Source organism: Lynx canadensis, chromosome B4, assembly GCF_007474595.2.
Source record: "Lynx canadensis isolate LIC74 chromosome B4, mLynCan4.pri.v2, whole genome shotgun sequence".
Classification (NCBI taxonomy): Eukaryota; Metazoa; Chordata; class Mammalia; order Carnivora; family Felidae; genus Lynx; species Lynx canadensis.
Window position 1 is genome coordinate 53,287,673 of NC_044309.1, and position 27,412 is coordinate 53,315,084.

At 34.4% G+C, this 27,412-nt stretch overlaps 1 protein-coding gene across 3 annotated transcripts in view; it reads left to right on the forward strand.

Moving 5' to 3' along the window:
• Window positions 1-27,412, forward strand: part of PDE3A (phosphodiesterase 3A) — a 311,127-nt gene that overhangs the window by 172,185 nt on the left and 111,530 nt on the right. Inside the window, exons 1-2 of one of the 3 annotated variants that reach the window (XM_030321894.1) lie at window positions 2,268-2,302; window positions 7,712-7,762. The exons of 1 other annotated variant lie outside the window; for it this stretch is intronic. In XM_030321894.1, the coding sequence (XP_030177754.1) occupies window positions 7,715-7,762 (48 nt within the window). In that variant the 5' untranslated portion in view covers window positions 2,268-2,302; window positions 7,712-7,714. Of the gene's footprint in view, window positions 1-2,267; window positions 2,303-7,711; window positions 7,763-27,412 lie in introns of those variants that run through there. One more of the 3 variants, XM_030321890.1, reaches the window with a different exon arrangement.

The window sequence follows — 27,412 nt, forward strand, 5'->3', positions numbered from 1 at the left end:
AGTTATCAGCGACTGTGAAAACAAAGATATCCCTTAATTTCAGTCATTCAGTTCTTTACTATTTCCAGGGTCTCAGTGCTAAGGAGAGTTAGTTCTAAAGAATCTTTGTTCCCCCTACTAATTTGTCTAAAGACTCAAGATGGGGAGAATAGGAGGAAGCTAAATTATTCTGGAAAAAAAAAACAACAACATATTTAGAGCCTGAGAAAGATCCTTGAGGCATGAAAGGCTAGGACCAGTAAGTTGAAAAAGACTCACTTCCCTTGTCCTGCCTCAAAAGTAAAGGGCAAGAGGTGTGACAGCTGCCCTCCTCCCACCCCACCCCCAAATGCTGTACGATGCCTTTGGAGTATCTGATGAATATTTTTGTGGCTTTTTGTAGTATTCAGTGTAATGTAACCATGTCCTGTTTCCCCCTAAAATCTTTGATAGTATCTCCATCACTTGATAATGCCTTTGCAGAGTGAGATGGACTTGGGTGTGGGTGATGTGATAAAGTGGTGGTGATGAAGGTAGGCTATGGGTAAGAACCAAGGCCACTGATCAAACCTATCTGGTTTACCCAAAGGTGTCTGATGGAGTCTCCCAGTTTGTAAATTCAATTATAAAGGAGGGTAAATCTTGTCAGTGTCTCCTGCATTAGGCCTTTCTATGCCCCAAACCCCAGGGAAGAACCCTGCAGGGCTGGGTGACAGTGTGTGGGAGCCTCAGGGATTCTGTCAACATCTTTGGCCTAAGGCCCAAATCAAATATAGATTTCAGCGTCCCTCTTCTGCAGAGCACAATGTCCTCTTGAACTTCTTACTCCATTGATAGCAAGAGGTGAAGGAAAGAAACAAAGGATTAAGAGCAGTTCCCCTCAAAGGACTAGACAGGAACTGAGCTTGGCTAGACTGTCTGTCAAAGAGCTTCCCAGGCCAAGGCACTGCCATCTAGTAGACCCTGTGGTCAGAGGAGTGAGCGGTCCAGGTCTGCCTTCCCACATGGAATCCTGAAGAGAGAAAACTTAAGTAGTAAAGAGATTATAAAAAGAGTATGCAAAGGGGAAGAATCCAAAGGGAAGTGCTAAGTGTAAAGAGAAGCTTTAATTTGTTTATCAAATGGAAAGTTTCATGCCTCTCACAGTAAGTAGAGTTAAAAGGCAGCCTGCTGTGTCTTTTATGACTCTTGAAAAAAATGTGTAAAGGGACACCAGATTTGTGCTATATGCTATGGCTAATCTAAGGGTGCCTTTGTGGAGTGTGGGATCTATTGCATAAAATTGAGGAAGAGATTGGGGAAGAGGGGGAATCCCTGGTCTGTTATTGCTGAAGAGAATGTACTTGGCAATTTTTAATTAGTGGATCGAGAGATTAACTTTTGGGCAATTTCATACCAGAGGAAGGGAGTAAATACCAAATATATACCTATGGTTAAAAAAGATCAGCTCTTTTTAAAATTTTAGCTTAAGGATAATCTGCTATTTCCCAAATGAACCACTTCTCCCATCTCGAGATCACGATCGTTGCATCTCCTATTTCCTCTGGCACACCCACCTCCCAGATATCTGTGTGTACAGCTCTCACTTGATACAGTTCTCTCCTAAAAAGCCACTTTTTCATAAAGGATTTCCCTGATCTATTTATATGAAATTAGCTCTGTTCCCAGGCCCTCTCTGCCTTGAGCCGCTGATTCTCCTTCCTTTATTCCAAGCTTCTGTGTAGCTTTATCATCTCCTGCTATCTTCTGTTTATTCATTTATGTTCTGTCTCCTTTCACTAGAATTGTAAGAGCCAGGTGAGTAGAGATACATCTTGGTTTGTTCACATCTAGGTTGTGCTTAGAACACAATAGGCATATAATAAATATGCATTAAAAATTTAATGAATAAATGATGCAATGAAAAGGAGGTTTATATAGCAACTTTGGCAACCTCCTATGCACCATCTATGGTAGATATAAGTATACATAGTGTGTGTATATATATATATACACACACACTATAATATATATTATATATAATATAATTATATATTATATAATACGGCATATATATGTTATTTTGTGTGTTTTTAAAAATATGCTTTAGTAATTTTTGACAAGTGAAGTAGAGGAATGGTTTCTAGAGAGGAAGGCCAGGATAACAAAGGGATTGTCTCTCTGTGTTACCTTTTTTTTTTTTTTTTTCTTATGTAAAGCCTCTTACCTCCTTAGGTATGTGCAAAGAATTATTTTTTTCACACCTAGTGGGCCTCATGCAGCTTTCATCTCTTTGCAGTAATAGCGATGGTGAACTTTTTCCTCCCATGGAGCCCCTAAAAAGGTATTCTTTTTTATATTAACAAACAAAAAATAATGCAATATAGCTCAGGGAAAAATCTAGAAACAAGAAAGGAAAATATTTTACCTACAGAAGCATACTTTCAACTGTCTGCATTTCTCATGCTATTATTAAAAATACCTCTGCTTGGATAGAACCATTTTGTTTCCATGCTGACTTCTTTGCTTTCTCCTGTGAACTTTTTAAATTCGGTGTTTGGCAGCAGTTTTGTTTTCCTTGGAACTAAGTACTGTGTAACATACTGTTAGCTGAAGGCTGTGATGTAGAAATGTATTATTAAAAATAAAAGAGAAAAGAATTTATTCCATAAGGATGAAAATGACTCAGTGTCAAGGAAGTTAGGATTTTTGAAATGCTTTAAATAATAGATTGTGTTTCTTTTAAAGGAAGTATACTTTGTTTCCTAGAAATAAATATAAGGATCTGCATTTTCCTATCTTCATTAGTGGGACCTGGAAAAGAAGAGAGCTAACTCTTGTGTTTTTTTTTTTTTTTTTTTTTTTTTGAGAATTCCTTCATCAGATAGAAAGATTTTTGTTTAGCATTTGTGGGTATAACTTTGGTGACCTATATATCCCCAAACCTTCTTATTAAAATGCCTTTACCCAGAGGGGTAATCATATTTCAGTAGTTAAGAAGGTATTTTTAAAGGTGAGAGGCGGGGCGCCTGGGTGGCGCAGTCGGTTAAGCCTCCGACTTCAGCCAGGTCACGATCTCGCGGTCCGGGAGTTCGAGCCCCGCGTCGGGCTCTGGGCTGATGGCTCGGAGCCTGGTGCCTGCTTCCGATTCTGTGTCTCCCGCTCTCTCTGCCCCTCTCCCGTTCATGCTCTGTCTCTCTCTGTCCCAAAAATAAATAAAAAAATAAAAACGTTGAAAAAAAAAACTAAAGGTGAGAGGCAAACATTCTTTTCTCTTCCTGAATTAAGCAGCCATGTATTCTTGACCAGCTAGAATACATTTGAAAACCTTTTTTTTTTCATTTTTCTAGTCAGTCTCAGTATGTGTCTCTCGTTCTCTCTTACATTTCTAGAAACTGTACATAACTAATCATAAAATCCTAAGCATTCTTTCTCCAGAAAGAGTATCATATCATGTTAATGAAGTGTCTCTTTCCCCAGAGTTATCTAGGTATCATGCTGCTCTTCATTTTTCTTGAAAGTTTAGTCCAGATGAATTAAAGTGCAAAAAGAAAAAGATAATTCCACAGTTTCTACTTCTGTTCCTTATGGTCCATGACCGATTTCTGTCTCTCATCTAAGCCCATGAAAATGTCAAATGACTACTCTTGTCATCTGCAACTTAATACTAATCCTACCTGTTTGATTCAAAGGATGTTTTGACTTTCTCATCAGTATTGGTTTGCACTGAATTCTGAAATTCACTGACTTCCCTGTTCAAGATCTCCTTTTCACTGTTTATTATAACCAAGATTTTTGGTTTGTCCTAATTTAGTCATGAGAGGGAAGCTAATGAGATGTCTATATACTTCCTAAAGCATTTAGTCCTATGGTACAGCATTAACAGGAATACCTACCTGTGGGCAAATGCTTCATTTTAATGTAAATAAATCTGTAATAATAAATAAGTCAGGCCGTTTATCACACTATGGATGGTTTTTTAAAAGGGATAGTGAAAACATTGTGGTTATTTTAGTCTTTTGTCCTAAGGGCAGTGCTGTTATGATAGTAAAATAAATTCTTTGTGCAAATAAGATGAAAATGCATGTGCTATCATGTGCTTATCCTCACTCCCTACCTCACCCCTACCTGTGCCGGGTATGATGTAATCACAGGGAGAGCAGAGCCCTGACACCCTGTACAGCACCCCCACTACTTCCTACTACTGCCTTTAAAAAACAAATTACAGAGAATATTATAACAAAACCCATACATTCGACACTGAAACAATTAATGTTACATTTTGACTCAGATTATTTTAATTAAAAACAAAGTCTTTGATTTCTTCAAGTCCAAAGGGAAAAAAAAATCTTGTTGAAGTTTCTTTGACTCTCTTTCCATCAAATAGAGAATATTACAGTATCTTGTTTATCATTTCAGAGTTTATTGCTTTTTTGATTTTATTGCATAGCATGTAGATTTAACTTTTCATTATTTTGAAAAAAGTAGTGATAGTATCATTTAAAAATACATTTTGAAATACTACCAAAAGGCTGGTCCACTCAGACTTTTAAATATAATAATATATAAAATAAATATGTAATAATAGAATAAAATAGAATGCCTTTACCCTAAATCAAAAGGTCAGATTTAGAGAGTGAACTTTTGGAGGTTTATAAGCTCTGGCTTATTATTATCAAGTTTATCTTCTTGTTCTGTGCTAAGGGATGACCCAAGTGACTCTGTATTTTGAAAGTTTTTGTTCAATGTATTATGTATTATGTATTATAACTTGTGTTTGTGGTTTACTTACCTTTTTTTATTGTGACACTCATGATAGAATTTATTAAATTATCCCGTTAAAGTCATTAGCAAGAGAATAATGGCATAACAGTTTTTATAAAATACTATTTTCAGAAAATTTAGGTAGTACTCAAGTTATCATCTCTTTAAAGTTGCCAAAGCAAGTATCTGCTCTTTCTATTATTTTTTTTTCCTATTATTGACAAAAGTCAATAATAATCGTTTAATAATAATAGGTCAATAAGGCAGGTGATGAAATGTGTCAGGAATGGGTTTTGATAGTTCTGGTGAACAACTAATTAAATGTTGATTTATATGTTTCTAAATCAGACTATTTCACTAGTTGATTAGTATTTAACTTTTTTTATAATCAACTTTATATAAGTATTAATATTTACTAGCAGATGTAATGCCATTAAATCCAGAAATTAAAAAAAATTAAAGCATTAAAGAAATGTCCGCTAAGCGTAAGCATTCAAGTTACATGATGATTACCTGGGCTAATTTACCCCAAACTGTGTGCTAGCCAAATTATAATTAAATCATTTCACTAATTCCAAGGCATACAATAACTGACCTTCTTATTAAAAATGAATAATTTAAAATTACTTTGTTATATTTTTCACTTATTAAAACTTGAGCATTTTGCATGTAATTTTTAAAAGGGCCCTGAAGGCCACATTGTAAATGCAATATTATATTCTTTTGTATACTCTAATTTAGTGGATAGTTCCCCTGTGGTTGGATGACACAGTGATTGACACATTATAATTACTGGATTTTTACATTTTTATTTTCTAATTCAAAGGGTATGAATTTTTAAGAGTATGCAATATCTATTAAAATTGATATATATAGTGTATACATGTCTGTATTTACAAGTATGTAAATATATACATATGTGTGTATCTGTGCACTACATACTAGCAATATATAGGCATACTAAGCTCCCAGAATATTATCAGTTTGCTAATTTAATAGGCAAGCGTCATTTCTTGCTTTTGTTTATATTGAAATTTTTTCACTTCAAATAAAGTTATTTCCAGTATTGATTACTGATAATTGTTTTGTGAACTATCTTTTCCTGTAATTATTTTGTTAAGTTGCATTACTTTCAAATTTGTAGAAAATTAGTGTACTGAAGATACTTATTTTTTTTACCTGCCATTTAAAGCAAATATTTTACCAGTGTGACATTTGTACACGCATATTTGAGGATTTTATGTAGTTGAATCGTAATCCTGTGTGTATGTGCGTGTGTGTGTGTGTGTGTGTTTTGATTCTCTGTGTATGTGTGTGTTTTGTTTAGTTTGGAAAATCTTTTCACATTTCAAGGTAGTTTAAATATTTGCCTGGACTTTATTTTATTTTATGCTTTTTATCTTTTTAAATTTGTCTTTTTATCTACCTAGAATTAATATTTGTGTATAAGGTTCAGCTCTAATTTTTTTCCAAAGAATCTATTTCTCTTTTTTTCATTTGTTGACTAATTCATCAAAGACTCATTGATATTTATGTTTTCTTTTTCATATTTTGTTGCCATATGTACTTGAGTTCATGTCACAAATGTCCACTACATCTCATTCATTTATATTTTGAGTCTTAAATCACTAGCTCATAATTAGGGTTAAATTTTAGAATATATTTTAATATCCCCTAGGGTATTACTATCTCTTCTAATATTTTCTCATTCTTACCAATGTTTATTCAGATAAAATTTACCTAGTTGTTTTTTTTTTTTTCAGTTTCCTAAACAAATATGGATCACTTTTCACTGAAATTAGGTTAAACCTGTAAATTTGTGTGGGTAGAACTGAATGCTTAATAATTTTATACAATTGAGTCTTTTTAATCAGGAGCACTGTATGACCATCAGAAAAGTTTTATCGTTTTCTGTTTATGGTTATCACATGTCTTGCTAATGTTCAAAACTATAATACTTTTTTGTTGCTATTGTGTTGTGAACAGATTTCTTTATTTTTTTTCAATATATGAAGTTTATTGTCAAATTGGTTTCCATACAACACCCAGTGCTCATTCCAAAAGGTGCCCTCCTCAATACCCATCACCCACCCTCCCTTCCCTCCTACCCCCCATCAACCCTCAGTTCTCAGTTTTTGAACAGATTTCTTTATATCCACTAAGAAATCATTGCTGTTGTATAGAAAATCTAATAATGTATATGCATTTGTTGAAGGGTCTGTCCTGTTGGTGTGCTAGTTTATTAGTGATGGGGAATTCTTCCATTGGGACACACGAATAGTAAGTGTACTGGACAGATGAATGGAGTTTTATTCCTTTCAGTCAACATCTTCTATTTTCTTAGTATTCTTCTATTTGAATGTTATTTTCAATAAATAAATACAATGCTTTGCAAGTAGAGTAGTTCAGGGCCATTACAACTATGGGACAAACTTGATAATGTCTTATAGTGTCTCTTTTGATGTAAATCTACATTTTGTGACCTTGGAGGCATATTTCACATTAAATCATTTCACTCTTTAGAATTCCCATGTTTTGTGATATTATCAAAACAGAATTAAAAATGATTGAAATATTTTTGCCTTCTCATTTTTGTCATTCATGACAGTAAATTAAGCTATACTAATGATTTATTTAGCGTATTTTCTTAATAAACTAGAAACCTAATGGCTTACAAACTTAAAAAGCTTAACCTGGGTTAACATCTCTCTAGGACATTCTGACAAAAGAACCATAAAGCTATGTATTAGCAGACTCTTTCTATCAGACAGTAATATTAAAATATCTTCAAAACAACTACCATTTGGAATCTTAGCTATCAAAGAAATTATTATGACTAGGTATATTAATTTATTCATGATAGCTATTTAATACATTACTATTAAAACTTAGATTTCAAAAACTTGATCTTTAGAAGAAGGAGTACACATTTTTTGCCACATAAAATAAGCATCATTGAATTTATGGTAATTATTATATTATATTACAGCTCATGGGGCATTCAGAATGGGACCACAAACGAGGGCCAAGAGGATCACAGGTAAGTTTGTTTTCCTTTCCTTTTTTTTTTTTTTTTTGCATTTCGTTTCTTAACGTTTTGAGCCATGAGTCTTCTAAAACTCAAGAAATAACAAGTAGAAAGAGGAAGAGGCAAATAATCATGCCATTTGTTTTTATTTAAGTTAGTTGTGATTAAAGTCTGGTTTGAAATCCCAAAGGCAGATGCCTGCGTATTCTTCCTGAGAGCTTTCTGGTATCCCAGATTGGTTGTGTTTACATGAATGTAAATTTTATATTCATCTTGTCTCTGCACAATACATTTTGATCAGCAACCCACTCTCTTGCTTTTATTCACTTCCTTTGATAATTTTTCAGTGTATTTTCTTTCTTTCTCTATCTTCCTGTTTTTGGTTAAATATTTTGAAACATAATCAAAGTAAACCCTGAACTAATTACAGATTTTGTCTCTAAATTAACTGTCTTCGTCTTAGGGAAATAGAAAGATGAAAGGACCTATTATTTTTGAAAAGAAACAAATTCTGAACCTTTCTATATTACCAGATTGTTTTCATTGTCTTACTTTATGTCTTAGGCAAGGGGAAAAGCTTCCATGACGCATTTATGCTTTTTAACGACCTAATTAGACAATGTGGATTTGTTTTGGTTCCATAATTACTTTGCCTGACAGAATAAGGACTGAGTTTTATACTAAGAAAATTCTCTCTCCTCCTAGGGTGTTTGTGAAGAAATATGAAAATCGTTTATCTCCTAGTAGCCTGTGTGTTTACCTGTCTGTAGACATGCCAAATAAAAATTAAGTGGGTGGAACATTTTTACCTTTCCTGCTCACACTTTATATTTGTCACTAAAAAAATATGGCTGAAAGAAAGTTGAATATGTAGCACTGCATATGAAAGTCTGTTGTGAACTGTGAGATTCTCCAGAGTGTTTTATGAAGCTGATGCAGACCGGCAGGGTCATCAAGTTGGCATGGTAGCTATCTAATTTAGGTCATGGGAAAATAAAACCCAGTCAATCAGTTGTTTTTCATTGAGATTTTAATAGCTGTGGTTTTATTGTTGTCCATTATCAACTTGATTAGTAAATAATATAAGCCAGGCCAATTAAGTCGGTTATCCCACAGAATTTATGCCCTGCTTTCCTTCACTCTTATTTCCTCTTCTCCATTCTCTGTCAGCTCTCCATCTGTATACATCTGTAATGTTTTAAATCAGAATTTGCCGCAAGATTGGTAATGAAATGACGACTGTGTGGTAAATGCTTTGTGAGTCCAAACCAGTTAAAAAGTAAAGATGAGCACAAGTAAGAAATTCAACAATTCTGATAATTGCCACCAAAAACATTTTGATATTCAAAACATGCCAAGTCACTTCATGCTGACATGCCCCTTCAAAGGGATGTAGTGTTATATATGTTTGCTTAAAATTTGTGTTATTTACTCCTCATATGACTAATTTGGGTTTTTTAAGGTTTTATTTAAATTCCAGTTAATTAACCTACAGTATAATATTAGTTTCAGGTGTTCTATGTAGTGATTCAGCACTTCCATAGAACACCTGGTTCTCTTCACAACAAGGGAACTCCTTAATCCACATTACCTATTTAGCCCTTCCCCCTACCCACCTCCCCACTGGTAACCATCAGTTTGTTCTGTATAGTTAAGAGTCTCTTTGCCTCTCTCTATTTTTTTCCTTTTGCTTGTTTCTTAAATTCCACATATGAATGAAATCATACAGTGTTTGTCTTTCTCTGACTTATTTCATTTAGCATAATACTCTCTAGTTCCATCCATATCATTCATTGACTGATAAATGGATAAAGAAAATGTGACACACACACACACACACACACACACACACACACGCAATGGAATATTATTCAACCATAAAAAGAATGAAATCTTGCTATTTGGAACCCATATGACCTATTTGGATAGAATATATCTTCAAGTTTGAATTGGTCACTCTGTTATAAATTAGAAAAAAAAATGTCATAAAGGCACAATAATGCTTGTGTTAAATATAAACGTAAAGAACTCAGAGTGAAAAACTTTTAAATTCTAGATACTGCATGTAGCTAGAAAACTTCAAAATTCCATATACACAAATATATTTTTTTTTCAACGTTTATTTATTTTTGGGACAGAGAGAGACAGAGCATGAACGGGGGAGAGGCAGAGAGAGAGGGAGACACAGAATCGGAAACAGGCTCCAGGCTCCGAGCCATCAGCCCAGAGCCCGACGCGGGGCTCGAACTCACGGACCGCGAGATCGTGACCTGGCTGAAGTCGGACGCTTAACCGACTGCGCCACCCAGGCGCCCCTACACAAATATTTTTATAAATAAAGTTTGATCATATTTGAAAGCCCGAGATGGTTCTCAAAAGCAAAGGCATTGGAACATTCTTGCATGAACTACCATTATCAGCATCAAGGCAGTCTTAGACCTTTCAACTAGCTAAATAAGTATTCTAAACAAGTGTTCCTTTGTCTCCCTTTGATTCTTCAACACAGCTAAAAATTGCTAAGGTAGAAAGAAAAATACACATCCAAAGCTGAAAACAGTAACTACAACAAAAAACATTATTCTTTGGAAATTTCAGATAACAAGTATTAGGTAATAATTTCTTACCTAATTTTGATTGCCCACTGGGGGGAAAAAGATACTGTATTTATGTTTTATATCATTGATCCCTTATCTTGCTATTATTTTCTGGGGTGATATGTCAAAAGCCTTTTAACCATTTCAAAGGAATTTCAGACAGTCTTCATCTGAATACAGATTTCTTAATAATTTACTAATACTCAAATCCCATCTCAGTTTAGTTTAATTGGAGACACTTAATAAGTTTTTAAGTATTTACAATGTATACACACTGTGGCAGATCTAAATCTGAGGAAAAACTGAGTTGACAAGGTTACTGTGTTCCAAGAGCTCACAAGTTATATTTGGAAGTAGAACAATATTTGAATATATAATTTTCATATAAGGCAGCCTGGTAAGTGTAAAATTAACTATATAAACAAAACATGATAGGAGTTGAAGTGGGACAGAGTATTTATCCCTAGTAAAACTACTTCTTGGAGCTGATATTGGAGGTGAGCCTTCAATGCTGGATAAGATCTTAGAAGTACAAAGGGAGGAGAAGGAAAAGCTTGAGTAAGAGTCTGAACTGACAGAGTATAGGACATGTTTGGATATATGTGAATTTCCTTTATAACTTCTTTGTAAACATTTATTGGTTAAGGGCTGTTGCAGGAACTACAGCAAAGGAATGATTCAGAGAATGTCACGCATTATTGATTAAACGTGAGGAGGAAGTAAGGCGGGTCAAGATGTTGAAATCCAGTACTTGAGGAACTAGCACCATTCACATAGCCCAGTTTACAGAGAAGACGATGAGTTTGGTGTTTGTGATGTTACGTGAGAACATTTCCCCAAGGATATTTCCACAAGGAAATATCAGACAACTACTTGAGATACCATTCTGGTGCTCTGTAGCCAGATTAGAGCTCTGTAATCAATTGAGAATGCTAATCATACATGTGATAATTGAACTACATCAGACATAGATCCTAGAGGAAGAATATTAAAAGGGAAAAATGAAAGAAAGACTGATTCTTGGGGAAGGCTAGCTGGAAGGGCTGGGATGAGCCTGGGGAGAAAATTAAAGCATGCCTATGTTCCCACTAGGAGACCATTTGAAGGAGAAATGATGCAGAATCGAAAGCAGCATACTATGAAGTTACACTAGGAAGAAAGTTGAGACAACAAACAAAGGTTCACGGAAACAAAACAAAAACATAGGAAATACCTTTCAATATAGTGATTAGCAGGACACTAGTGAGCTTTGAGAATGCCATTTTGATCGAGAAGGGATGGAAAGCAGAATACAAAAATGACTAGTATAAGATAGAATGTTCTCTTGGAGTTTTGTTTTAGAAGAGAGATGGCAGCAGAAGTGAGTGAAATTTCTTTTTATGCCACAGTGAGATGTATGTCTCAACAGTTATTAATGGCAAAGAAAAAAGAATCTGTGTAGAGAGGAAAATAGTGAAAATTCTTGACACTGGCCTGTTTAAGGACTGGAAAAATGGTGTGGTTCAGGGAAAGGAATGTACGTTCTTCCAAAGTGGCCCTTTTGGCACCTGTTGATGTGCTTTTCTTACATGCCATCAGTCCCCTCACCAAACCCCACCATTCACCCTTTAGTCAGAAAACTGACCATGTTCTCAAAGGAACTATTGGGTAGATTCACCAAAAAGCACACATGAAGAAGTTTTGGAAAGAAAGTAGAGGCATCTATACCAGAGCAAGGTATAAGAAAAAGAGACAGATAGTACAAAGTAAAAGAAATACTGTGAGCCTAATGATTTCAGGTTTCTTGGTAGACGAAGGGTGCAAGAAATTGATGATTAATAGTGGAACATCTTGAACGGTAGAAAAATAGATGGAATATATTTGTTTTGGGTATCTAAGAAAAGGGGACTGGCTTGATATTTGAGTATCAAGAAGTGCCTAGTAAAAGCAGAGGCATTTTCTGTGAGTGGGTAGCCTGTAAGACAAATTTTTACCCCTTTTGTGTTGATTTACAACACCACCAATATATGTCAGGCACTTTCTTTAGCCTTTAAGGGGTCAAAACTGAACTGAACAACTTTGGTCTTCAAGAAGCACACAGTTTTACCTGAAGTCAGCCTTAGCTAGAGGATAAAAAATAATCAGCTAGTGGTTTCTTTTAATATTTTTATTTATTTTTGAGAGAGAGAGAGAGGGAGGGGGAGGGAGGGAGAAAGGGAGAGATAGCACAAGTGTGCAAGGGAGGGGCAGAGAGAGAGGGAGACACAGAATCTGAAGCAGGCTCCAGGCTCAGAGCTGTCAGCGTAGAGCCCAATGTGGGCTGAAACTCGTGAAGCCTAAGATCCTGACCTGAGTAGAAGACAGATGCTTAACCAATGAGCCACCCAGGTGCCCCTCAGCAAGTGTTGAGAGGATTAGTCATTATCAAGATAGAGTTAAGCTTATCTTGGATTTCCCCCCATGTGTTTATTACTAAGTAAAAGATTTTCTCAAATTTGATGTGATTCTCCAAAATTATATCATGTGTGCACTATTACAGATAATAAGGGGTAGCCTTCAAATATTTATCATATGGAAAAATGTATATCTTGTTTCAAGTAAACTGTACCACTTAATTGCATATGACTTTTCAGACTCAATAATAATTTAATTCAAATTGATTTATTGCAATAATTTTGTGACATAATTTATGAACTCACTCACAGCTTTCTGACTGTCTCTTCTTCCTCTTCCTCCCCTTCCCCCCTCCCTTTTCTTCCTCTCCATCCCCTTCCTCTTCTTCTCCCTCTTTTTTCTCCCCATCCTCCCTTTCTTCTGTCTTCTCCCTTCTCCTCTTCCCCGCCCCGCCCCCCCCATCTTCTTCCTTCTTCCCCTCCTCCTTTTCCTTCTCCACCATGTTCTTAAAGTATATATTCCCAAATAGTAGATCATCCAAATTAGGGAATATGCTAAAAGATTAACTTCCAACAGCATGCAGAACTCTTTCCTCTGGCAGCATTCCCAGTAATACCAAATGAAGTCAGGGATGAAATTCTCAGAAGGCAATTAGTTTTTTATTTTTCTTTAAATTCTTGAAGAAAAGTTTTCCAGTGGGAAGTGAAGAAGGGCAATAGAAAATCACTCTCCTTTGAAAAGGTTAAAAATGTGAGGAGTGGATTCCAAGGAGTCTTGTGGGAAAAGATTACTTCAATTTGTGAGCTTGCTAAGATTTTAATATACTAGGAACCAGCAGGCTCTTCTTTACCAATAGTTAGAGACTAGCAGGTTCCTTAGTTGTTTAGTAAATTAGTGATGATTGACAGAGTACCAGTCAGGATTCATCAAATAGACTTAAGACCACTTATTGAAGAAACAGCTTTTTGTGTGATTTATGTAATTCTGTAGACAATGAAATTCTGGTTTGTATGTCCCTAAATAAGTGAAGTAATGTGTATATAATAGAAGAGCACAGCTAAGTATTCTGATGGGGAAAAATAAGTTATCAGATACACTAAGCTATTGGTATGCTTAAAAATGAAACAAAGATGGATATGTAACGTATCAATATTTATGGGATGCAGCAAAAGCAGTTTTAAGAGGAAAGTTCATAGAGTCTACCTCAAGAAATAAGAGAAGTCTCAAACAATCTAACTTTCTACCTCAAGGAACTAAGAAAGAAGAAATGAAGGCCAAGGATAGTAGAAAGAAGGAAATTATAGAGATTAGAGAAGAAATAGATGATGTAGAGACTAAAAAGAAAGTTAAAAGCTGTTCTTTGAAAAGATAAAAGTTGATTAACCTTTTGTTGGACTCACCAAGAAAAAAGAGAAGACTCAAAATCAGAGATGGAAGAGGAGATGTTATAACTGATACCACAGAAATACAAAGGATCATAAGAGGATCAGTCTCTTATAAGACTAATGTGAACAATTATATTCCAGTAAATTGGACAACCCAAACGGAATGGATAAATTTCTGTAAACATACAACCTACCAAGGCTGAATCATGATGAAATAAAAAATCTGAACAAACCAATGACTAGCAGGGAGATTGAGTCAGTAATCAAAAAGTTCCAACAATCAAAAGTCTGGGACCGGATGGTTTCACTGGTGAATTCTACCAAATATTCAAAGAAGAATTAATAACATTCCTTCTCACACTCTTTTAAAAAATAAAAGAGGAGAAACTCTTTCAAACATACTTAATCTAATAGAAAATCAGACAAGGATGACTCACAAAAAGAAAACTACAGGGCAATATCTCTAATGAACATAGATGTGAAAATTCTTAACACAATATTAGAAAATCAAAATCAACAATACATTAAAAAGATCATACACTGTAATTAAGTGGGATTTGTTTCAGGGATGCAAAGATGGTCCAACATTCACAAATCAGTCAATGTGATATATACCACATTAACAAGGTGAAGGATGAAAATGATATAGTAATCTTGGTATATGTAGATAAAGTGACAGAATTCAGCATCCATTTATGATTAAAAACTCCCAACTTCCTTCCCACGGAAGGAATGTATCCTAACGTATTAAAGGCCATATATGAAAAGCCCATAGCTAATATCATATTCAACAGTGAAAAGCTGAAGATATTTCTTGTAGGATCAGGAATAGATATTCACTCTTACCACTTTTATTCAATATAGTATTGGAAATCTTAGCCAGAGTGATGAGGCAAAATAAAAGGAAAAAACAAAACAAACAACAACAAAAAACTACCGAAGGCATCTAAATTGAAAAGAAGAACTAAAATTGTCTCTATTTGCAGATGTCTTGATATTATATATAGAAAACCTTGAAGACTCCATTAAAAAACTGTTAGAACTAATAAGTGGCTTCAATAAAGTTGCAGGATATGAAATCAACACCCAAAAATCTGTTAAGTTTCATTACACTAATGAACTATCAGAAATAGAAATTAAGAAAACAATCCCATTTATAATTGCATCAAAAAGGACAAAATACCTAAGAATCAATTTAATGAAGGAAGCAGAAGACCTGTCTATTGAAAGCTATAGGGCATTAATGAAAGAAATTAAAGACATAAGTAAATGGAACGATATTCTGTGCTCATGAATTCAAAGAATTAATACTGTTAAAATTTTCATACTTCCCAAAGCAATCTAAGATTCACTGTAATCCATATCAGGATTCCAATGGCATTTTCACAGAAATAGAATAATCCTAAAATTTTCATGGAACAACACACACACCAACTAAAGAGCCAAAGCAATCTTGAGAAAGGACAAAGTTTGAGGCATCATACTCCCTGATTTCAAACTGTATTACAAAGCTATTACAATTAAAACAGTATGATTGTGGCATAAAAACAGACACATGGGTCAGTGAAACAGAATGGAGAGCCCAAAAATAAACCTACACACATAGTCAACTTATGACAAAAGAGCCAACAATATACAGTGGGTAAAGTATTATTAAATTATTAAAGCCTCTCTTTAATAAATGGTATTTGCGGGGCGCCTGGGTGGCTCAGTCGGTTAAGCGTCCGACTTCAGCTCAGGTCACGATCTCGTGGTCCGTGAGTTCGAGCCCTGCGTCGGGCTCTGGGCTGATGGCTCAGAGCCTGGAGGCTGTTTCTGATTCTATGTCTCCCCCTCTCTCTGCCCCTCCCCCGTTCATGCTCTGTCTCTCTCTGTCTCAAAAATAAATAAAACGTTAAAAAAATAATAATAATAAATGGTATTTGGAAAATTGGACAGCCATATGCAAAAGAATGATGCTGGGTTACTATCTTACACCATACACAAAAGACAACTTTAAATGGTTTGAAGATATGAATATGAGACCTGAAACCATAAAACTCCTACGCAAAAACATAGGTAGTACGCACCTTGACATTGGTATTGGCAATATATATTTTTTTAATCTGACACCCAAAGCAAAAGCAACAAAAGGAAAAATTAACATCAAACTGAAAAGCTTCTAAGCACCAACAAAATGAAAGGCAAACCACCGACTAAGAGAAAATCATCGTTAGGTCTTATGTCTGACAAAAGGCTAATATCCAAAACATACATAGAACTCCTACAATTCAATAGGGAAAACATAATTTGATTAAAAAATAGGTAGAGTATCTGACTAGACATGTTTCCAGAGAAGTATACAGATGGCCAACAGGGATGTGAAAAGATGCTCAACATCATTAATCATAAGGGAAATACAAATCAAAACCACATGATTTATCACCTCACACCTGTCAAAATGATTATTACCAAAAAGATAAGAAATAACTGTTAGTGAGCATGTGGAGTAAGGAGAACTCTTGTCCATTGTCGATAGGAATGTAAATTGATGCACCACTGTGGAGAACAGGCTTCCTCTAAAAATTAAAAATAAAACTACCATATAATTCAGCAGTTCCACCTCTGGGTATTTTTCCAAAGAAACTGAAACACCAATTTGAAAAGATACCTGCACGCCACCTTCATTGTAATGCTGTTTACAATGGACAAGACATGGAAACAACCTAAGTGTCCATTGATAAGTGAATGGATAAATAAATTATTATATGTATTATATACACATACCCCCACACATCAGTGGAATATTATTCAGAGAGAAGAACGGAATCTTGGAATTTGAGACAATGTGGATGGACCTCCACGGCATTATCTAAGTGAAATAAGTCAGAGAAAGATAATACTATATGGTGTCTCTTCAATGTGGAGTCCTAAAAAAAATTATTACACACAGAGAATGGGCTGTTGGTTGCAAGAGGTAGGGAGTAGGAGATAGAAATGGGTGAAGTGTCTTTGGTTTAAACAAACTGAATAAAAATTTTAAAAATGTTAAAAGTAAGTAAATAAATTATCTGTGTCTTATTTAGTAGCATGGCTTTAAGTGTCTATCACATACAAGAAACTCCAAACTATGAAACTTCTAGAATAAGAAGCATATATGTAGATAAATTAGCTTTTGCAGTAATATTTTAAGTCTTAAGGATGGATTTTGATGGCAAGTTATCATACTTGAGTATCCTGTCCACTCAGGTGTTCAAGAGGATGATACTTGACAGCTACTCAAGTTGATAAACTTAAGCATTTGCATCCTAAGGATCTAATTCAGGGCAAAGCAATTCTTTTCTATATTAAGTAATTTGCTTTTGTTATGAGAGTAATTTAAATGCTGTCCAGATTTACCTGGAATAATGCCATATAAATTTATTAAAGTTAATTTCATTTAATACATTTAGAAAGACAACCATCCAGATTTTTCAGGAACTTATTCCAAGGGATTAATGTGAGCAGATTGGGAATCCATGATTACATTGCCCAAACTCCTGATGTGTTACCAAGGAATAATTCATATCCTAGATGAAGCTAGCTGCCAGTGTTAACTTTTTCTGCAAACACAGTGTTTTTCCCTTGTACTTCCTTCTCATTTTTTACTTTACCATGTATTAATCTAATAATTATTATCATTTTTTGGCATCTCTCCAAGGGAATATTTTTATTGTTGTGTTGTAAAATTTGTTTGAATTTTTTTATATGGGCCAAAATGCCAAGTATTTGCCTGAGCCCTACATGTTTTAGGAATGGCCTTGTCGTCTCATACAATAGAGGCAGGAAAGGACCTGATTGTTTAATACTTATTGAATGACCCTCTTATCTTGGAGGCTGTGGACATCATTTACATGACATTTACCTTATACTTGTTTTTGTTAAATCAGAACTTTTTGGTACATCTAAAAAACAAAACTGGCCATTAAATCCTCCTCTGAGAGTTTTAAATTTTACCCATTAGTCAGATCTAAATTTTTGGATAATCTCTCTCCCATATTCTGTGAAATTGCTTTTATCTGGTGTTATTTTACTGTTATGTCTTTAATTTACGTTGACACACTTTATAAGGTACAGTCTTAAAAATTTGTCCTGATGCTAACATCCAAAGAGGACACATAGACATTTCTTTTTATCTTAGTTCAGAGAAAGGGAAATGGTGTTTCTCTTTAACAACTGAACCCAGTGGTTTATTACTTCTCCAGCATCTCTGGTCTCTCCCCAGTAGAGGCCAGTAGCAAACTCCCTAGTAGAGGCCACCCACAGTTTATATGATAATGAAAAATGTGTCCAGACATGGTCAAGTGCCCCCTGGGAGGCAAAATTGCCTCAGGTTGAGAACCACTGAGATTACAGCATAATCTCTTTGCTATACATATAAAAGATAATAAATAAATATTTACTAATGAATGTTGATATTTCATATAGGAATATGGGAAAATACTTTATAGGTGTAGCTTTTGAGCTTTCAGGTTCCATCTTTAAGTCTACTAAGCAATTTTAAAGAGCATATTCATTTTGTTATGCGGTAGTTACTGACAGTAGAATCATTCCTAGAAAACTAGGAGGAGAAAATGCACTGTTTCCACACGTAAGCATCCAAGTGATTCAGAAGAACAACCTTAAAGAGAACATGGCTGTGTCTATGCAGTGGTTGTGCAGAATGTGTTTCTGGTGAATTGATGGATGGCCTTGAGTGAATCACTCTTCATCAAGGTCCCTGGTCTCTAAAAAGGCATTGATCGATGAACAGGAATTAAACAAGTCCACAGAAATAAAAGGGGAAATTGCCACTGGCATTTATGCTCTCCTCCCTCCATGTTTATAGATTAGTAGAAATGTTGTTCAGTAATTATTGAATGACCCTCTTGTTTGGGGACTGTGGACAACATTCACGTGGCATGTGCACTGCCTTATGCCTGTTTTTGCCCAATCAGAGGCTTGTGGTCCATTATATGAAACACAACAAAGAAATGAAACAAGCAGCTGGGGATGACACACGTTTATCTGCAGGAGCTATAAATAGCTTAAGCAATAGTCAAATGTAATAAGTGTATAAAAGTATACTTTGAAGAAAATAAAAACAATAATAATTCTTTTCATTTGTTAGAATAACAGAAGAAAGATAGACTATCTGGAGAACTGTTAGTTTTGTCTTGGAATTGAAATGCCTGACAGAGGGAAGTAATTTTTACTGCAGGCTAGATGATTTTATGCAATCTCTGGCATAGAGTAAGATCTCGTTCTTCATTCATTATGGAACATGCTCTACAAGGAAAGCTTTGGGGGTTGACTTTTTAAATTTTTACTCATAGATAAAGCTGATGAAAAAAGATGGAGTTGAACATTGTTAGATTTTCATGGGAGACAAAAATCCAAGGCTAGGATATATTGACTTGAACAAACCGTCCTGCAGAGCAATAGGTGAAGGTGAGGTGAAGTGAAGGTCATATGAGAATTAGAAAGCCAGTTAACTATAAGGGGTGAATAAAGGCAACAGAAATAAGAAGTGACTGCAAGAAAGAAAAATAACTGATCTTTTAAAGTGAACATGGACATCTGTTTTGGTATACTAACAAAAACAAAACAAGACAAAACCCAAGATGCAGGTTTTTAAGCATCTTCTTTGTATAATTGGTAGACATTTGGAGACAGTGAATGTTATTATTTAATTTCTTAATGCAAATCTAGGTTACATGCAAAAATATACATTTCTAATACATAACAATCTTATGGAATTTTTCTTTGCTTCTTTTGTAGGGGATGAACTAAAAACTTATTTAAGAGATTTCCCCACATGATTTTATATTGTCATCAAAGCTACTGATTTTTTTTTATAACATTTTACATTGGAGAAGGAGGTTGCTTGGCAGTTGTGTTCTCAATTTAAGTGATTGTTCCATTTGCGTAGAATAAAGCCATTGTGTAAAATTAAGTAAATCTAAGGAACGGGGGCTAATAATTACAAAGCAAAATCCTGGCGCAACATTAGAGATATTAGCGAACTGAAATTTCTCAAAATTCACAAAACTGAAGCTTCTTGTCAAGTTTGATTTTCCAGATCATAGGGAGGGTTTTTGTTTGTTTGTTTTTGTTTTGTTTTTGTGGTGATGCCTTATGCAATGACCCATTCCCAGCAAACTCTTCGTTTTACTAGTTAAAGCTTGTTCTCATTGGCAATCTGCAGGTTATCAAACTTGAATCAGAATAGTTTGGTTGCTGAATTATCTGGCTGTATGGTTAAATACTTCTGGGTGACGGTACGCACTTGGATCTCTACAACTATTTCCATTTTAGAATTTTGTAACCATGTGGTTTTCTTTTCAAATCGTTTTAACCCCAAGTGTACAGAAAGTTGTTTACACACCATCGGTGATACGCATTTACATGAGCAATTAAAAAAAAGTTTAGGAGAAAAACTCTCAGAAGGAGATTATGGGTGAGACCAACAGATGGAATGCAAATTTCAAAAGTTAAACCAACGTGATCATTCAGGAAGATAAAGAAGTGCAAACAGATGTAAAAGCTCTAGTTCTCCAAGGATTGAAAGCAAAGGAATGGAAAGAAGTTGTCTATCAAAAATGATACAAAAGAGACCCAAGGGAAAAAGGATTAGTCAATAGAGGAAATATTATTTCATGAAGCGAAATAAGGACATGACCATTGCAGCCATGTTGAGAAGGTTAACATGCATAAAACATTACATAAAAGCCCTTTGATCCTGGGCATCATGATTTGGGGCAGCGGTGGGGGGTGGGGTTTGCATGCCTTAAACCCATTTTTACTAGTCAGGATTACTGTGACTCACTGCCATAACTTGTTGACATTTCTCTGGTACTTCAAGAATGTGTCAGTGTGATACATACTTGTGTTCTTAGGCCTCTTACAGTTTTTTCAAAAATATACCAATGCACCAAGTCAATTTGTGAAAACTAATCCCAGTGTAATTTTGTTTCCATTTTGATGTAGAAATACAGCATGACTTTACATAAGTTTTGGCAAATACTGTAGTGTCATCCCAGCAGTCAGTTTTATTTTATGCTGATTATGGTAACTCCATACCCCAAACAGTAGATTTTTAATGAATATTTCCAAAATAAATGGAAGCATGTTGAAATTTAATAACTTACAGTTTAATTTAGTAAGTTTTGTTGAACCAGTGTGTTCTGAAGAAATTTCTATTAATCCACCATAAAATATAGCATCTCCCTACGATTTATTGAAATGATTTCTAAAGCGTAAAATAATAAGGCCAAAAAGCCTTTTGTTCTATTTATGCTATTCCTTTGCCTTCCAATTTCTCTCTTTCAAAGCTTACAGGTAAGTTGAGATTCCCTCCTTTTAATATCTCTGATGCCATATTGTAGGATGGTATTTGATTACTTGAACTGTAAACTGCCATTATGATCTGAGGAAAAGTTGTATTGATATTAATGTAGGAGAAGATGGAATTTAAATATATACTTTTCCATATTGGAACATGTGTTCCTCTCATTCTCCAGACCCCTGTGGCTTCTCCCTCCCTTCCTCCTCCCCGCTTTGTTCTCATGACATGGACCTTTTGAGTGCAGGAGTGGTCCTGTCTCATGCAGCGCAGAGATCTGAAATTTACATAAGGACTTTAATAGAAACTTGTGACACATGATATGACCAGGCTTTTCATTATTTTTTTGCTATTTATTTGGCTTAAAACCAGTGGAACAAACTGAACTTGGCATTGCTATTTCTGTTCAAAAAGAAGAAAAATATATAATTTTACTATTTCTTATGTTTTCGTCTTGGCACTGCGGCTTTTGTTTATGGAAAAAGATAGGAGAGGAAAGTGCATTATTTTAACTTCACATGATAAATAATCATACCAAACTAAAATTCCCTTAAAAAGCATTTGTTATTTTTTTTAATTATCATTATTGCAATGCACACTGCCACTAAGTCAGTGCAAGCTTGAGAAATAATATTAATATTTTGTTTAACATTATAGGTTCAAATGCATCACTAAGATTATATTAATGTATTCCATTAGAATTCAACTAGTTTCTGTGCCTGTGCATGAAAGGGAAACCTTCCATTTTATTATGGATGTTATTTCCTCTTCATAAATCCTTACAGAATTTATGGAAAAGCATTTTGATTACTCTTTTTTTTTTTTTAAGAGAGAGAGGGGGGAGAGTGCATGCTTGTACCCACCTGCAAACAGGGGAGGGGCAGAGAGAGAGGGGGAGAGATTTACTTTTGATAAAAATGATTTACCTTTGGTAAAAATGATAACTCACACTTTATTGTTAAACTTACTTGTAAGTGTTTTATGGACGTAGCTACTTGGAAATATTAACTATTTTTATCTGAAGTAAATTTATACCAAATAATAAAGAAAAATGGGAATACAAGTAATGTCTGACTTACAAATGTTTCAAAGAGGTTCTGTTTTCATCATTTTATGCACTGATGGTCATGAAAATTTGAATTGGGAGATGCAGTAGGGGAAATAAACAATTTTCCCGGACTGAACAGCATATTATCCATATTAAGTGCATACATAGCATATAGGAGATGCTATGTTACACTGAATATCAAATCGTTGAAGACTTTCTCCCTTTTTTTATATTATATTTCAAACATGCAGCAAAGTACAGTGAACAATGTACAAAACCATATGCTTACTACTTAGACTTAATAAATATTAACGTTATGCTACATTTGAATTTTTTATTAATTGATGATTGCTTAGAAATACTTATTAAACTTTTTTATAACATGTACACTTTCTCATTAAGAGATATGTATTTAGTTAAATTTATTTCACTATACTTGACAATGGGAATGCATAGAATGTGGAAAAAATTAGTATGGAAAAGAATTAGAGAACCTGGAAAGGAATGTGGAAAAAATTAGTTTTTCAAGGAGATAAGCCGGATGCAGGGGTTTTTTTGTATGTAAGCAGTACATTAATAAATATGTATACAAGTAATATCTATTTTAACACCATTTGGAATAAGCTGGTGGTGTATGACCAACATTTAAATAAATACATATCCAGAAACAGGGTTAACATAAATGTGTGAGATAATCAAAGCATGCCCTGTATTAAAATAATCTCTTTGGAGATATTAAGAAAAGAATATAAGAAATTTTATTAACATTATTCTCTTCTAACAACATTAAATATTCTCTTCTAATTCTCTAAAGCTAATAACAATTAGCTTTGTTAACTAGACCTAAATTTCTTTTAAATGATATTTTAGAAAATCATCCCTGTATAGGTCATCAGATCAACTTCTTACAATCAACTGTATGTAAAATTGGAAATGGATGTTACTATCTATCCCTGTAATGTTTTCTAAAAGTGTTACTTTCTATACATTGCACATAAATATTTAATGGTTATTTTAACAGCTTAAAAGACAAAGATGTTTGATATATTTTTATTTTAAAAGTGTAATTATTTATGTAGGAGTTAGAGTTATCAATAGTGTATTCATCTCTTCAAAACCTTACAAGGGTTGTCACATTTGCATACACAGTGAATAGTTTTTGCAGAGCAGATTCAAAAAATAAAATAAGAATTGTAAAAATCCTTAAGATACCACCCTATTTAACATTTTTATTGATGACTAGTTTGGACAAAAAATGCACACTTATATTTTTTGTTAAACATAGGATATAAAGCTTATATTTGAATAATAGAGTATATTTTCATTAAACTGCAGCTAAAATACTAAACCAAAAAAGATTAAATTGAAGAGGAGGAGACAAAATTTTGCACTTAAGTTTTCAATAAATTTCTAGTATGAAGGTGCCTGCATATTTTTATAAACAAGTGAAGAAATAGAAAAAAGGCTTAAAGGTCCGGGTTAACTTCAAGCCCAAATCATGGCTTTTTCTAACAGCATGTGCAACCTTGGGCTCTATTAGCAGTGGTTAGCAATGGCATGCAGAGAAGGAGTCATCTAATAAAATCTGCACTGGCGACATGAAACCTGCAGTGTTGCATTCAATTCACATTCCCAGATTTCACGAAGGGTGTTGAAAAGCTGATCCATTTACACAGAAGATCACCATGTGTAGACAGTATGGGAGAAAGAGTGCTTTCTTGAGTCGTCAGAAGTAGTAGGATGTTGAAGGGGAGTGCAAATTCTTTTTTTCTCTTTGAAGTCCTATAAGATGCTATTTGAACAAATGGATAGAACCCAAGAGCAGTCAAATTTTGATTGGATATGAGGAGGACATTTCTGGCTATTCAAATTGACCTAGAAATAAAATAATAGTGTTCCTGACTATGAAGTTGTTTAAATGATTGTTATGTAGAATGGTTTCTATTAGAGCAGATGATCTAACCTAATAAGAGTGTGTCTCCTGATTGTTTCTGAACAGTGATTAACAGTCAAGATACTAAAATCTCAACCTCCTAAGTTAGTGTGACTCAGAGAAGAGTCCTGTTATTATGCTTTTCATTTGATGGAAATTTCCAAATCTGGGGAAACCATAAGTTTTAAACTCAGATATAGACCATATTCTTTATAGAGTATTCCATATAGAGTATAGAGTTTCCCTTGGGGAGTGGCTTTAAAGCCATCGTTTACATGGATTAGCAATATATATCCATTCAGTATCACCTAGGGAGTTTATCAGAGACTGATTGACAAGGTTTTAGATGGAGCTAGGCAACTTTCCTTTTAAGAAGTTTCCCAGGTGATGTGAAGAGTACCCATACATTCTACCATTGACTTAAAGGAGTTGTATTGGATGCTGAATGGATTTCAGTGCCTAAGCTAATCTTTTTCTCACTCCTGTCTGAAATTCTGAAGTTAGAGCTATATTTCTTTACTACTCATTGATGTTGATTTGTAAATTGTGAAAGCTTACATTTTGTATTGATATCAGTCATTTATTAATTAGTATGAATGAAGCATAATGAAAATGTTTGATGAGGGAGCATAGAAGGGCAAAGAAACAAAGGTACTCAATACTGGAGTTGAAAGTCAGGGAAACAATGCTGACAACTGATACTGGTTTCGCTTCCCCCAACTTAAGGTGCCAGGACAAGAAATTGAACAACTCCAACAACTCCATGTGTAATCTACATGATTGATGCACATCCCCCTCCCCCGAGTTGTGCAGTGTACAACATGAAAAACTGCACATGTTTAAAGGGCCCTTAATGCCCTTTAAACCTCTTTCTACACACACAACAAAATGTTTGTTCTAAAACCTAAACATGACTGTGTCCCTCCAGTTAACTCTGTGGAAAAGGACATAAGGCCCGTTATTGACTCCTAGATTTCTACTAACATCTTCACTCCCCAGAATAGATCAGATTTCCTGTTCCTTGGATGGAATTGTGTTATTTCACCCTCCATGCTTTGTAGATGTCTTTTCTCTGCCTGTAATAAATGCTCCCCACCTTTTATTGTCTTCTTAAATCCTTCTTCAGTGCAGTGAAACATTGAGTACCGATGCTTCATTTAAGCATTAACCATTCTCCCATAACACATTTTTATCCATCATGGATTTGACATAGAATATTATGTAAAATTTCACACCAGCCTAAAATTTCTAATATTCAGGAACTATGTCTTGTTTGAATCTCCCATAGTGACTGCTCAGAAGTTGGTCAAGAAATGTTGAATCAGTGAATGAGTGAATGGGGTGAAAAGTGTGAAATCTGAGCATACAGAATTTTCATTTAATTATACTTCATGAGTTGGTTCTGGTGTGGCCCTGCTTTGATTTGAAGCATACCTGGAGTTTCAATCAATATTCAGGAAAAGCAAATTTTAAAGAACTGAGTATTGTTTTAACAGTTTCTGAACATTAAAAAAATACCTTATTACTGATCATGCATGGTGACAATACACCAATTTACCAAATTGTAGAGCTCCTACTTGTGGAATGTCTGAATAAAATTTTATCCTGTAAGGATTTTCAATAGTTGGATCAATTAGAGAAGACGAATTGAAAAACTTTTAAAAACAAGGAATCCAGAAAGTAAGAGAAATCACATCTATAATAAACTTGTTCAGCTTATTTCTTAAGTAATCTATTAGGTTAATTTTAGTGTTAATTTTTCAACAAATATATAACCTGGAACCAAAAAAACTTCACAGCCAAAGTTCTAGAATTTTTAAACTGCTACAAAACTACCTTAGAATGTTAAACAGAATTTTTATTAGCTTAGAATTCTTCAGTAACATCCCAAATAGAACCCCAATCTCTCTACCCAAAAGTAAAAGATTAAAGTGTTGTGACAGTTGATAATCTTTATCCAGTACCAAATCTACACTTAAAGCTTGATAAAATATTTTCTTCTGCTTGTTTTCCTATTTTCTTTGTGAATTAATTGCATACTTAGAATTTTTAAAGGTCTAATTTAAAATTCATGGAAGAACGTAAAAATACATAATACCCTGTCACCATAGCAGGAAGTAATAAACATCTGTTGAAAGAATCACTATTTGAGCAGACAAGGCATTTATATATAAGATATGCAAGTGATTTAGTGTTTCTGTGGCTGCTAAACTCTGATGTAGTTCAAGCATATATTTTATAGTTAGAAGTTATCTTTGTAAGATGTATGAAATACAAAATCAGAAATGTCAATATATAATGTCCTCCCCCCTCCCCCATATTGGTTGGTACCTATCAGTCATTACTAGCCAAAATGGTGATCCTGCGTTTCTGACCTTATTAAACTTTCCAAACTTGGGTTTTGGTTTATCTTGGACTAACATGCTAAAGTAGAGATTCTGCATGCCTTTTCTTTTCATTGACTTTGATGGTACTTTTTTTTTTCCCTATAGTAATTTCTCACTGCTTCCTGTAACAAAAGATAAATGATTTGAAGTAAAATATTAAAAACATATCTTGAGTTAACTTGAGGAAAAAGAAACTAACATTCAGTGGATAGGTTTTTGTTTTGTTTTGCCAGATACTGTGTGAGGCACTTCATTCACATAATTTATTTTAATCAATAAATAATTCTGGAAGGCCAAAATTAAATTACTTTTTCAGCTGAGGTTTTTTTTGAGCACCTCCTGTGTATGGTTTTAGTGTTAGTAATGAGACAGTTTCATGGAAACAGGGCAGACAAATTTTGCCCCTTAAGAAGTTCATATTCAAGAGTTCTGGATAACATTACACATTCACAAATGAAGAGAAAGACTTAAACAGTCTATAGGACTAGCCAAACATCACAGAGCTAGAAAGGGGTAAGGTTGTGTTCAAATCCACGTCTGGCTCTAGAGTGCCGCTTCTTTAAAAAAAAAAAAAAATTAGCATTCATTTTTGAGAGACAG